General features: G+C 38.9%; 1 protein-coding gene across 6 annotated transcripts in view; it reads right to left on the reverse strand.

The window, feature by feature from the left end:
- The window catches only part of RAPGEF4 (Rap guanine nucleotide exchange factor 4), a 209,043-nt gene that overhangs the window by 41,806 nt on the left and 152,574 nt on the right, over positions 1-14,663 (reverse strand). For all 6 annotated transcript variants that reach the window (XM_080399585.1, XM_080399584.1, XM_080399586.1 and 3 more), the window contains 6 exons: positions 13,635-13,756; positions 11,948-12,131; positions 5,714-5,798; positions 2,646-2,706; positions 1,828-1,904; positions 559-705 (listed from right to left, as the gene is read on the reverse strand). In XM_080399585.1, coding sequence (XP_080255711.1) covers positions 559-705; positions 1,828-1,904; positions 2,646-2,706; positions 5,714-5,798; positions 11,948-12,131; positions 13,635-13,756 — 676 coding nt within the window. The remainder of the gene's footprint in view (positions 1-558; positions 706-1,827; positions 1,905-2,645; positions 2,707-5,713; positions 5,799-11,947; positions 12,132-13,634; positions 13,757-14,663) is intronic.

The raw sequence follows: 14,663 nt of genomic DNA on the forward strand, positions 1-14,663 counted from the left end.
TGACCACAAAACTGCCTGTATTTATAGAACTGCAGCTGGACTTAGGAACATATTTGCCCTAATGTGAGTAACTGTAAAATTAGTCTGGGAGTATCTTTCTAGAGCTCTCTGATAAAGGCATCTGTGTATTTACTTACCTGCAGCCTACTTAATTTGCCACTTGATTCTGCCTTGAATCTACTGAGTTTAAGGTACCTGACACTGACCTATCTGGGAGAATGGCTGATCTTGTTTTATCCAATATTTGGATGAAAGATCACCCAGAAATCCTGGACAGCAGAAGAAAAAAATGAGCACTTGAAAAATTCTAGACCACAGAAATGTGAGAAACAAAGGATTGCGTTTGGTTCCATTTTCATGGCTGAGCTATGAACAGAACAAGAGGAAAGCTGATTAATATATTCTTCACTTGATCTTCTAGACTGTCGCATCTCTGTTCTGTAATTAGGGACGCTTCAAACAAGGTTATCAATAGCAATATATCCATGAAAATAAGACAAACTCTAGAAAAATCTGCAAGTTCTGATATGCTGTTGGGGTGGCCCTTCCCACTCTTACCCTAAGGATCCTGTTGAAGTCTTCCTTGTCTACTCTCAAGAAGTGGCAGTTGTCTTCACGCAGAACAATGGATGCTGCTCTGGGAGCATCATTCACTAGTGCTAACTTGCCAAAATCATCTCCTTCATGTAGAGTACATACCACACCCTGCACAGAGCAAAACATTTACATGCAAAAAACCATCATTACTCTGGATTGTATTGAAAGTCCTTGTACAAACACTGGACTTCACAATCAAATACCAAATCAAATCTATTTGGCAGGAAATCAACTGCCAAAATAATGATGAGGATACAATACTTGATAGCTGGTTATTACTAAAGAAAAGCAAGAATAGAAAAGAATTGGCTTGTTCTCTGAAATTACATTCAGCTTGAAGGACTCTTCTACCCCTGCTGAAGACAGAAAGTTGTCGAGTTGTTTGTTTTTTATTTATAGAGGCCGTAAAAAATAAAATTAAGTTTGCAGAAATAACATGTAACACTACATCCTCAGCTGGTGTAAATCAGCAGTGCTCTATTTACTCCAATTTATAGTAAGAGAGGATCTAGCCTACCCAGTGTTGTAAAAAATGTAGCTAAACATGGGTTACTTAGGAAATGACTTAGCATCAGGGCCTCTATGCTACATTTTGGTGAAGTGCTTGGTGTTCAGAATGGAGGGTTCTGTCACTGAATGAGAAATCAGTATGGAAGTAGGGATTTCTAAATTTTTAAAGATTTCTGAAGACTCAAGGGATTCCTGTGTATCAAAGTCCTATTTTTTGCCTTGAAAAATCTCTCTCATAAACAGGAAATTTAATAGAGATGCTTTTCAGTCTATAGCTTAACTAAAATGAAGAGCTGGCATAAATTTGGGAGCCATTCATCCAACCTCAGAATGACTAGTCGCAAAGCAGTACTCCTTTCAGACATGCCTGACATCCATGAGAGAAGTTAGATGTACAAATAGAAGAAAATATGGTGGCAAAGGGACAGGGCGAAACCCCCCATGAGACAAAAGTCTGGCAATTCACTGAATTCCAGCACATTACTTTGTCCTATAACTTTTCTGAATTATATTCAGAAAGTGTGTAATGTATCCTGAAATTATAAAGCAATCAACCGGAAGTATAATCAGTGAAACCACTGGATCATTTCTTAATAAAAATTGCATTCATTTTGTTTCCTCAGACAAAGTAATTTTGCTTTAAATTAAACTGTATTCCTTCAGTTTACTCTTAACATTTTAATAATAAGAATTATATACAAAGGCTTCTGAAAAAAATACCTTGCCATAAATGACTACGTTTACGGATCCCTTTAGGATAATGTACCAAGAAGTGCCTTCTTCTCCCTGATTAAATACTACAAGAGAGAGAAAAGATGTTATGGTGAGAATATAGTTATTCAAAATATAAATGGGCCAGATTCTGCACTCAATAAAATCTAAGGTAACTGTACTGCAATCATACTAATGTCTACGTTTAAAAAGGGCACACTATGATTTTAAAAGCAATTGCCTTCAGATTTTAGAAAAAAACCCCACACTCATATAGTAGTCATTTCATTACACGGATGTGAAAGTTACTTTTGTTTTCTATGACAATTGTAACAACTATCGATACCTGTCAGGTTATCAACTACTACTCAGCACACAGATTTGGATCCCACCAGTAGCACCATGCTCTAACCCAGTTCTCTAGTCGCTGTGAATTTGACATTCATTTGGCAAAACTTCTTAGTATAAGCACATCTGAGTAAATTAACATTTTATATCCTTTATTTTGTGCAGCATTTTCTTTTTTAATACAGGGGTAACATTAAAATGCAATTTAAATAAAGATTGGTCCAACCCAAAATTCTAGATAAAAGCATGCCCAAACTGTAGGTGATACATACATCCCACCAAGAATATAGAATTAATTTTGGTACTGTTCCTACAATTGGCAACAGACTAAGCCAACACCTATTACATCAGGTTTTAAACACTGAAGGCCACTCAAGTTTGAAGAGCGCATTCCAGTTTTGCTCTTGTAATTTAAACATTAAGAATTTAAATGTTCATACTACAGATGAGAAAGATCTGACAGGACTCCATTTACTTACAGACCGTTCCTGCTTTGGGATGTGACTCAAAAATGAGGACACCTGCCAATTCTCGCTTTACCTTAAAATAAAGAGAGAGAAATTATAGGTTTTGTATAGATCTTATTCTTCCTGATGAGAGGAAGTCACATAATATACCCCAGTTACTGCTTTCCTTCCCTCTGCATCGTTCAGCACTCATTCAGAGTCACACAGCCAGACAATGGGCTGCTTCATTTGATGTCCTGTTTCCTACTGATCTGCTTGACAGAACACAAACCTCCACATTTCCTGGTTCCAAATAGCTCAGACAAGGGCATCTTTAAGATCCAGGTCTCCACATCTTTCTTCTTACACACACGCATGAAACCATCATTAACAATTAACATTAACATTAACATGATGGAAAATTTCAAACAGCAATAGTTAATCTATCACAGAAGACAGGTAGCAATTGTCAATTACTTCATAGGGCTCTGCAGGACTCCTGCTCTTCCCTGAGAAATTGGTATCCTTCCCCTTACTGACACAAGCCTGGCCACTTCTGCTGTGTTGAGCTGTGAGGCACAGCCATCTGGACCTGCTGAGGCCCCTCTCTGCCTGACAGCTTCCCGGGCAAAGCGGCCAGCTCACTACCTCATCCAGGAACCAGAGAACGTGACACTGGGCTTGGTGTCAGCCCGCTCCTCACTGGGTTTGGGTTGCTCTGGTGTGATTAGCTCTTATGACTGACTGGGCAGTTACCTCTAGTGAGCCACTGTTCGCAACTGCTTTTTCTCACTGCAAACACTGTTAGTGTTACTTGCACAAAATAGTAGCAGCACTGGGAACCTCATATTATCCTGAGTTTTCCTGTGTGCCTTCTGTTTCTCTTCATACAGTTGCAAGTCTCCAAGGACCTGGAGGCTGATTTCCAACTAGTGGGATTCCTGTTTTCAGAGAATGTCAGCTGGTGACAGAGGTACTACCGTGTAACTTAACCATCAAAAGCTGGCTCCAACATATATTTAGAACAATGTTTTCACACTATTCTCCCAACTGTTTAAATTGAAAAAAAAATTTAAGCCATGAAGAAAAACTTGGGGTGGAACTCTCAAATTCTGGACACAATCCAGATGAGAGTCTGGTGGAGGTATCTCCTAAGATCGGTGGACAAACTTAGGCTCTGATGTCCTAAGGGCACCCACCAAACCTTTACTCAGGCACCAAGCATAAACACACCAGACCAGCCACCTCTCCCAGAACTCCTTCCTGACAGCCAGTACAAAGCAATCTTTGTTGCAGTCTGGAGAAGAGGGATAAACAGAGGTGTTTGGACAGAATTTTATAATACACCAGCAGTGAACGCACCCAAAGGTCTGTGATTTCTATAACTGTTAGCTCACCGAGCTCTTTTATAGCCTCTGCCTGAAGGCAATGATGCTTTCATGAGTATTGGAAACACAGCTCCATTAGCACTGTTCTGCACATTGCAGAGAGCGTTCCTGTCCTTGTACGTCCTGAGATGTCTTCACAGTTGTTTCAGTCATTTGCCTCTTCAGTGTATGAATCCTCTTGATGAAGCCAAGAATTTCATTTTAACACTGTATTATGTAATTGTTTTTCATTCATATATTAACTTCACAGGCTTCTCTAGCAGGGTTCACCACCATGTAACTTGACTTTTATCCATTTTACTTCCCACTGCTCGTGGCATATCTAGAAAACTTAATACTTTAGGAATTACAGCTTGCTTAAAATGAATATACATTCCATCTGCTTCCAAGTTGATTGACCATTAATCTTATGGTTCATAGAAGCAATGCTGTTTGTTGCTCCTCTGAAGGCTTCCTCTAGACTGGTCATGGTTTCTGTCTTCTGCTTTGGTTCATGCTGCATGTAATATGCTGGCATTTCCAAATTCCTACTAAACATAGAATTAATTGCACTTCTTCAAAATGCCAAGTACTTCTTGCAGTTTGTATCATTTGCCATTTTTGTTCTATATGCTATCTGCTGTGGATTCTGACCAAGTCTGAATTTCTTCTGAGCTGCAAACGTTCCATGTTTCAGGTTTTTTTGTTCTGGGTTATGTCTGTAGTATTGAGTGTTTCCCACACCCTCTCAGTATCTCTCTACCTTGGGTAGTTTCTTTTGTTTGATTTGAAAAGTGTGATTTCTGGATGTTACAGAAGTCTTTCTTTAAATACTTTCTGCATCCCAGAGATGCTTAAGGATTTTGTCTAGCTGTTCCCTCTTAGCTCAGTTACTAAATCTGGTTACATAGTCTTTTCAAAAAACATTGCTCAGGTGTTGTATGTTTGCACAGCGCACTATCTTTCTGTAATACTTCTGTAGCTTCATTATTAGCTGCATCTGTCCAAGTTAGCTGAGAATTACTGAAAATATCAAGAGCTTCCAAAGGAGCTATTGCCAAACATAAATCTACTTTCTGACTGGCTTCCTTTTTCTGAAAGCACCCGCATCTTGCTGCTACCAAGTGCTATTTAGCTTGCTTCAGTTACCTACACAGTGTGTCAGTGATGGTGAGACTTTAAACATTTGCCTTCTCTCCTCCAAGGCATTTTCTCCATTTCATCTATTCTTGGTTCTCTACATTGTTCTTGCCCACTCAGAGAGAAGGTGTCTAATGAGGCTTCCTTCACTCAACGACCAAACTAACCAGCCAGCATTACCCTGTACACCTTTCTGCACTGTGTAATTCCCCCTCCTAACTGGTCCAAGCCAAGACTTCTTACAGTTCAGAAATCAGACATCTATTCTGCAAAATTCAGGAGCACCACATTCCCAGGTGTCAGGTCAGATTGCAAGCATCTTAATTTAAACTCAGATATGGACCTAGATGGGAGCACCTGTGCCAAGTGGGCGAGGTAGCAGCTGTGCAGAAACATATGAAAAGAATTATATCTGAAATCCAAAAGACAACCTAAATCTGCATAGTGCTTGGGCAGTCCTCACAGGTGGAAATAACTTCTTTGCATGGCAAGTATAAATGGAAAGGGTTATAGGCACTCCAATTCTAGTAAAGCATCAGAAGCCAAAATTCAACGTCCCTTTTGGTAATGAGTTATATTTTTAAGAATACTTACTGTGGTAGAAAGATGAGATAAGGCCTTAATGTGAAGAAGTTCCTCATATATAAATTCTAAGTCATCTACAGTTCTCTGTCCAGGCCTATACAGAGAAGACAAAAGGACAGCAAAATGCAATAAATGCCCAAAATCAGAGAAGTACAAAACAACACAAAATGCTGTTGTAGTGTCTAATGAAGGGTACATTGTCAATAAACAGGGACTAAACAATGGTTCTGGCCGGAGGACTGAAACACACAAAGGATGGAAGCACTACGAAACCACCTGAATGACACCGAGCAGCAGCCATGGCAACCACTTTAGAGAGATCCTGATTAGGCAGCTTTCCAGATGAAATCAAGTGTTCTATATGTAAAATGGTCAGATAAATCAGAAATGGTACATAAAGATCTGTTCCTTTCAAAAGGACTCCTGAGTGTGGGACCTGCACTCTTTTTTGCATGTGCCGCTAATTAGTTGTAGCAAACAGACAGTAGTAGTGGTTTATAAAGGAGTGCGTGAATTTCTGCTGAACAAATTGGGAGACGCAGCAGTGCATCTTGGAGGACAGTAAATGACTGCTGCAGAGTTAATGCTGAGTGCTGTTGTTTAGCCACAAAGGTAAATCAGAACCACTCAGTAGTTTCAACTTCTCTCACTGAAAAATACAAGAAGCTGCCATTAATAAAAAGCATACATTGATGAAGGAATAATCCTATAGCACAACAAGGAATGAGGAATTTATACAACATTTCACTGCGACTGCAATAATTGCATTTTTGTAGTCTATGCACTGCAAAAATTTCTGATTGCTAAAAAAGGATATAAATACTCTGAGGACTACCATGTGCCAGAGATGCTTTGGAGGATCTAATAAACGGTACCTATGAGAAGGATTTGTAGGAGCTTGAGTAACTCCTGATCTTTTGCCCACAGGCAAGATCCTCTTCGGTTGAAGTGTCTAATACAATCCTACTTTCTAAAAGGACAAATTCTCCTGTGATATAATTTCAGGCAGTGCATTGGAGTTACATACACACACACAGAGGAAAAAAAAATCCTTTAAAGCATTATCCCAAGTTACTTTTATAGGACTAAGTCCTTTCAAACAATGTGCTTTACATTTGTGAAAAGAAGAATATAAATAATTAAATCCATGGGCCAAGAACAGAAGAAAAGAGCAATCTAGTCATAAGAAGGGAGAGAGGATACATTTAAGATATGAGGAAATGGGGTACAGGAAGTCCAGTCCAGGGGCAGGAGTTTCAAAGGAGAAGGTTTCCATGCCAACATTAAGAACAGGCTAGTGCACAGTTCCAAATCCTGCTGTCTGCAACATGTGGTGTCAAAAGAATTAACAGCACAGTTGAATCTTTGGACAGTCCTAAAAAAATGTCGCAATGAACCTTTCTGACAGAAGTTTTCCTCCTAAAATGTCAACGTTACAGGACGTTCTAGTATCTAGAGAATCAGGGAAGTCATATAAAGAAATATAGTGCTCTGTAGGTTTTCTGCCTAATCACCTAATCATGTGTGAGGTAGAGAAAGCACCCAGCAATCATGCCACTCTGCAGTTATATTGCATCTTCTTACAGAAGAAGCTTGATGGAGATTTTCAGAAGTACTGAAGAAGTCATAGAAAACATAAGGACAACCAACATCTCTGCTAAGCAAGCTGTACTTTTCATCCATTCTTCACTTACCAATGACATGCATTTATTATTCCCCAAATTAAAATCCAATTTAGAAAAAAAAAAAAAATCGATGAAACTATTCTTTTCTCATACAGTTAAGGGAGAAACAGAAAGTGGTTTGGTACTGCTGTGCCCTCTAGTGACTCAAAAAACTCTTTACTATTTCTAAATTTGGCTTGAAATTATAAGGCTGCCATTCCTAGTGATTTATGTGGGGCAGTAGCAGCTTAATTAAGTGCAGAATAAAGCTAAGCCAGCAGTGGCTACCTTTCACTGGAGATTTAAGAAACGCAAGGTAAGGATTTTAACAAATAATACTTCCCATAGCAAGTAAAAAAATTAACTCTATTACATGCTTGCAAAGCCAGCATGTTTTGGAAAATGGAAAACAGTGTAAAAAATTAACAAATTTCTACACGAAATTAAAATAAAAAGGATCATGTCTTAATACATCAAATTCTATCAAGACAAAAGGGTACACTCTTCTTTTGGTATGTTCATTTGCCTCCTGTGTTAGCACATTGGGAGGACCGATGATCTATAGTGGACGTACCCAGTCTTTACTACTGTGCCTGCAGATGTCACATGGAGAGATATTAGGCATCACTGCTTCCGTAAAACCTGTGTGGTGACCCACTGATGTTGATTTCTAGGATCCTGCTGTGTAAAGACCTAGTTTCTGCAGGGGACACACTCTAACAGCAATAGCTGGTTATAGACAGGATAATAAATGGAATAGGTAGAGAACAAGGCTACACATTAATGAACAGCAGAACTCAGGTGATATTAAGTGATCAATAAAAACTGTTCAGTGTTTGGAGAATTTATCAAGGTCAGAGACATTGAGCTTCTCTGTGACTAGGATGTTGACAATAACATAGTACTTTGCCATTGACAAACCATGTACATACAAGCAATATTATTGATTATTTTTATTACACAGCTAACCAGAAAATTCTCAAATAATAAGAACAAGCCAAAAGATCAGAGACCCCATGACATTGTGATTATATGTCAAATAAGCATATCTTTCCGGAATACAAATTTTGTTTTCAAGTACCACAAAGAATATATAGGAGACACTAATAATTTTACCCACTACCTGCCTCTGAGTGTGAAAGTGATGAAGTGAATGCATGGTCACTTACTCTAGCATGGAAGCTAATTACAGAATCTTTGTACTTGAATCACTGCTCCTTGATTAACTCTATAAATACCATTTACCACATATAGTACCCATCAATGTAAGTGAACTGATATGTGGAAAAATAATTTGTATTTCCTGTCCCAGGAATAACACTTGCTTTATTAAATGTTGTTGGCAGGAAACTCCATCAAGGACTATGGAACTTAATACAGTCTTTATGGAGAAATCCAGTGTTGTTCTTACCACTAACAGCTGGGTAGAATATTTAAATAAAAAAATTTAAGAACAAGAGAATAAATATATCTTGCTTAATTTTTACAAGACCTTCAAAAAGCTATAGATTCTTAGCAATAACTGTTATTTGATTATGTATGTATTTTGTGCTGTTCACCATGTTTAGATTTGTTTTCACTTCCTCTCCCTAGCATCCTGTCCAGCTTACTTCTGCAAATGACACTAAAATTTGATTACTGGTCACATGTAATATCAGTCTTTGTACTGTGAAAAAACTTTGCTGAGTGAAGTCACCAAGAATATATAACACAGATTTATTATTTCAGTCATACTGCTAACTTACTGTAGCCTAGAGTATTAAAAAAAAGAATATAATCCATAATATCGTCTGAGTTAAATACTGTTGTCTGATGAATATCATTCTCCCTTTAAAGACTCCTGTTATTATGTTTAGCTATGTATTATAGCATCCTATTTAATTAGGGTTTACCATCAAGTTACCTATATCTGAACACCATTAAAATCAAATAAAAATATCTATTAAAATGTTTTCATGATGTATTTTCATACTGAAGGACAGAAATACTTGTAAGGAAGAGCTGTGTTAATTCTATAATAATTTTTCTAGGGACTTGTTCAAGGTCTGCACCTGTGCTCCAGGCATTAAAAGGAGCAGAGAGCTGTTTGCTACTTCACAAAAAGCTATTTTCACATTCAGTGTATGTGTTTCCAAAGAAAAAAAACCACCCAATAGCAACAAGAGCCTGCCAAAAATTTCCCTGAGCTCTATTCTGTTTTTTAAACTATAGAACATTCTTTCACAGTTTGACAGTTAAAATGCTGCAGTTAATGTAATAAACAGAGAATTTTTTAAGTCTGCTGTCAAAACAAGTGACACTTTTTGCTAGAGATTTTCAGATTTTGAACAATAGAAAGTACCTTTCAAAGCAACAGCTTCATTATACAATCAGATTCTCAAAGTAATCTTCTCATCAAAGAATATTGTCTTATTTCTTTCAGGGTAATTATCTGAGTTCTGCAACCTCTCTGGAAATGGTGACTATTATAAAATGCAGCTGTGTTGGTTTGAAAATTGTGGGTCCTGTTCAGGTCAGCTAGAGCCACCATCTCTGAAGCCCTGACAGTTCCTTGAACTTCTGGCAGCTGTAACCGTGTCTACTCAAAACTAGCAGGACTCTGAGGATTCATGGAGATTTTAACAGCTTTGGCACAGCTCAGCCCAGGGTGGATTTTCAACTAACAAAATCATAACGTATGTAAACTGAATACTAGAACGGTAGATAATACGGTGCCTGGCAGTACAGGCTTGCTTCCATGAGCAAAGGGCAGCAAAAATAAGCACTTTCAGGGACACGGATAGGGAAAGATGTCAGATTGCTGTCAGTCTTGAGAAAACCTCTTTCCCCTCACTATATTGCATGAAAAAGCTCCTATGAATATTCTTTCAGATGATGCTATGCAAGTGACAACACAGAGGGGAAAGCAGTACTTTCCACAGCATCATTCCAGTCTTTCAGCTGTCTGCAAGGAGTGTGGATGATAATCAACATCGATCCTGCCAGGGTAAACTTACACTGTCTGCTCTGAAAGTTATGATGGAAAACAAATGTAGTAGGCAGCCAAAACCCAGGCTAACCTAAAAGGGCAATTCTCCAAGAGCCAGCCTGCTCAGTCAGTCTGAGGTAAAGGTGTCTGCTCATGGGTGCAGGAAACCCTTCCGCTCCCCAGTCGAGAATGCACAGGACATCTATGTGAGGGGAAAACACCTCACTCGCTTCCCTGACACCATAAGGGTTTATGGAACCACCATGCTCCCAGTCTGGTTTGTCTATGTATTTTCTGTGACAGGGAGTGAGTGATCCTTTGGTTGTGTTTGACTAGGCATCTATTAAACAGAGGAAAGAGAATTTATACTTTTAAAACTATTGCTGCATGGCAGTGATACCTATTTTTAAAGGCACAAGTATCTGATGACACTTTTGAAACTAGATGTTTTTATCAGGTTTTGGAAAAATGCCATCTAAATGAGCTTACAATCTAAACAGACAACACAGAGACAAGAAAGGAGCGGGGGAAGGATAAAGACAGGAATAGAACAGGAGCAAGCACTTGTGTTAAGCAGATTCAAAACATTTTTAGTACAAAAAAGTTTCTCATGTAGGCAGAGCCCACTTCTATCCTACAGCAAAGACAAACTTTTCCAATGGCCTCAAAGGAGCAGAATCCTGCTTTGTGTATGTATCTTTCTTGATTTGACCCTTACAAGTAAATCTTCAGTGAGATGAGTTTAAGTAATTCATTACTCTCAGTGTGCTTGATTAGCAGTAAAATGTGTCCTCAGTGGCCCTTAAACACTACCTGCATAATGAAGAGGTTGCCTTCAATGGAGGGTCAAACAGAGTTTATACTGGTTGCTTTGAAGTCACTATAAAGCTGCCTATAAAAAAGGCCTTTAGCGCAGTTTTCAGTGTGACCAGAATATATTGTTGAAAGGATGGTTAGCCCACCGATGTGTGAAAGGACATGATCTGATAGCTATGAAAAGGTTAGGCAGATATCCTCTGTGGCCTAGGTACAGAGAGCATGTGTTGATTTTATAACAATAAAAATGGATAAATAAACCCACAGATCCACATTTCACACCTTGCTAGCAAACCGCAACAGGCCACGTCCAGCCTGTCTTAATTCAATAAAGTTCTATCAAGAATAAATCTAATTAATGCCTGCCACTGGCAATTGTACTTGAAAGGTACCTGCTGCCACCCTACCACTCTACTCACAACTGAAAGCAGCATAGTTAATTGAATGGCACATCTACACAGAGAGTGCTAACAGAGCAGGACTCTTCTGTTACCTACAACTTACTTTTGGGGAGGCTCAGGAACAAGGTAAAAAATCATAATGTAGCATTTTCCTCAAGGTGAGTATGATGGCATTCAAAGCCTTTGATGGTGATTCTCAACACACAGTTCAACTTATAAGCATTAATAAGGACTGGAAATGATTTAATACGGACTTAAAAACTTCAGAGACCGAACAAACTGGCACTGAAGTGAAATAACTGGCTAAAAGATGCCTGATAATAAATGTAGATTTATCTTGTTTCCATGTCACAAGGAAGGCTCATGTATAATATTAACTCATTAATGTGCTTACGGTTTTCTAAGAATCATCCTCATGTGAGCATCTGGCCCAATCTGAGACAGAAGCAGCATAGTATCCTGCAGCTCCTCATCACACTCCTTTTTCTCTTCCTCAGTTGGTAAAGGGGCATCTTCCCGCTCATCATCCAAAAATCGGTAAAACAAGTATTTGTCTTGAAAGTGGTGTTCCTGGTCCACTGAGAACAACACAACATATGAGACACTAAGCTCTCCTCATTAAAGTTAACCTTGTAGAAATTTGTGTAGCATCATATATATCACAGTTTTATTAGTTAAGAAGGGAAGAAAGCTACAGAGAAATTGCAAGATTATGAAACACCTTCATTTCTCAAATATATCCAAATTATGTAGCTTGAAGGGTACACTTTTAAATTGTGTACTACAAATGCTTTCTAAAAGGCTTCTATATATGTGTGTTGTGCGTGTCCCAGTTTCAGCTGGGACAGATCTTATTCTCTACAACATACATATGTGTGCATATACACAACATGTATACATGTATACATACATGCGTGTGTTTTTTTCTTATTAGATCTGGTTTTGTTTCAAACCATTTTATTTAAGCAAATAATTCACACTGGGGAAATGGTTACATCATCAATTTCTAAGAGGTGTTCCCTAGCATGAACACCTTGCCCTACATGTTTCAGACTGGGCTAAAAGGTAACAAAAGCATTTAAACTCTTTCTGATGTACCAGAAATGTACATCATCAAGATATAATCCCAGGGGCAAGTTCATCGACCTGTGTCGTGGTGGAAGAACTGAACTGAAAGACAGCCAAGATAAGAACTTTATCTAAAAAGAGGCTATGATATGGTAAAGGACAAGCCCTTGGTCTTCCAAGCAAGTCAGAGTGATGTTGAGTTGGATACTATGATGCAGCTTGCAACTGGGAGTTCAAGGGAGTATCTGGCAGGAATTAAAGCTAAAGCCCTTAGGGTAACGAAGCGGTGGAAACAATCTGTCTTCTCAGCATGGAAATTCCTCTCTGGGATATGGGAAGCACAACAGAGGTTAAAAGGAAGTGTACTGTAATAGAGCAGCTCTTCTGAATTTACTAAAACTGTACATGCACAGCTTCAAATATGAATATTGCTTTAGAAAGCTACCCTTTTGAGGGCTATAATATCCTGTTACTGAGTAAATCCTGCCAAGTGGAAACTGAAAATCAATGTAAAATACAGTCAGAAAACTAACAAAATCCCAGATATCTGCACTGGAATATTTGGAGTGCTGAATTTGGGAACCATTCCAAATCCACTAAAAATCATTCCAAAATTATGGATCCGAGTACAAGTGCTCACATTCACTTCCAAATGCTGCAGATCTTTGATGAAGATCAGTTTTGTGTATGGTAATACATCTTTTGGTTTTGGCCTGAGTGCTATCCAGCTCTTGCAATATATGAACAAGTCAGTGTACTCCTAAGTATCAGAGTTATCATTATAAATTGTTTGTTTACTTTTCAATATTCTCATAAGTTAAAAAGGTATATTGGTAGCAAGATTCGTGGAATACTGTCTGTGTGTTGCACCTGCATTTACGAACGAACAAGCTGTTCTGCAACATTTCTTTTGGGCTCATGATCCCTTTGTTTTTCATGAAAGAGATCTAGAGAGGCACTGATGTCACACGTTGCCCATGTTTTAGTAAAGATGCTAATTTTCTCTATCTTACCATGGTTAAGAACACCTTCTTCCAGCAATACTTGCCACATGCCAACAGCCTGGGTTCGTGAATGGACACAAGGACTTTGTTGCATCATCCAGTCAACTAGTTCCGTCCCCACACAGCATTGCCTGAAGGACAAATGAATAGATAGAAATGAAAAGGCAGCTAGCCAGAGAGCGATCACACGCTGTCTGCCAAGAACAATGATACCTTAAACTCTGTCTAACCTTAGTCAAATCTCGCTATGGAAAACACAATACCACCATCTATGCGTACATGCTTAAAATACCAGTGAAGGTGTTCAGTTTTGAGAGGATCACCTCAACAGAATGACAAGTGTTTTGGGAAATGCAAAGTTCAGGGGATCAGATTGAGCCTGTGGCACCTGGTATAAGACCTGTTGCACCAGTGCAATAACCTCCAACCTAGATTTCAAAGAAAACCTTCTCCGTATACCATGGGAAAGCAAAAGCCTCACGCTCTTCAGAATCCTGTGTTAAAACAATCATCTAACACCGTAAAAGCTTTGCCAATGAGAACAGCCTCCACGGGAAGAGTGGGTGTTATGAGGGTGTTCCTCCATTTGTAATCAAACTCTGCCCACACTGTATCTGGGGACTACTGGTTTGTCTACAGCATTTCTGAGGCTCTGTCATGGTAGGTGCTGGTCACCTCGCAGCTCCTGAATGACCCACAGGCAGACAACAACAGGCCTCAAGGTCTGGAGAATGCCCAAAGAGGGGGGAAAAACCCAAAAAGCCACATGGTCAACTAAATAAAATTTTTTGTCATACTCGGCAGAACAGAAGCAAATAAGCAATGGGATCAAACCCATACAAATCTGTAACTGATCACACGCAGAACAGAGAGGAAGCTGGCTAGTCCTTCTAGACAGGCTCTCGTGGCTCACAATTCATGCATCACTTTCGGAGACTAAGGAAATAGGTAATACTGAAATTGCTGAAATTGAGCTGAAATAATGCTCTTCCAATTAAAATCCCATTTTGATGACAAAACTTTCTCTCACCTGGACCC

The sequence above is a fragment of the Falco punctatus genome (assembly GCF_963210335.1).
Source record: "Falco punctatus genome assembly, chromosome: 8".
In the NCBI taxonomy this organism is placed as follows: Eukaryota; Metazoa; Chordata; class Aves; order Falconiformes; family Falconidae; genus Falco; species Falco punctatus.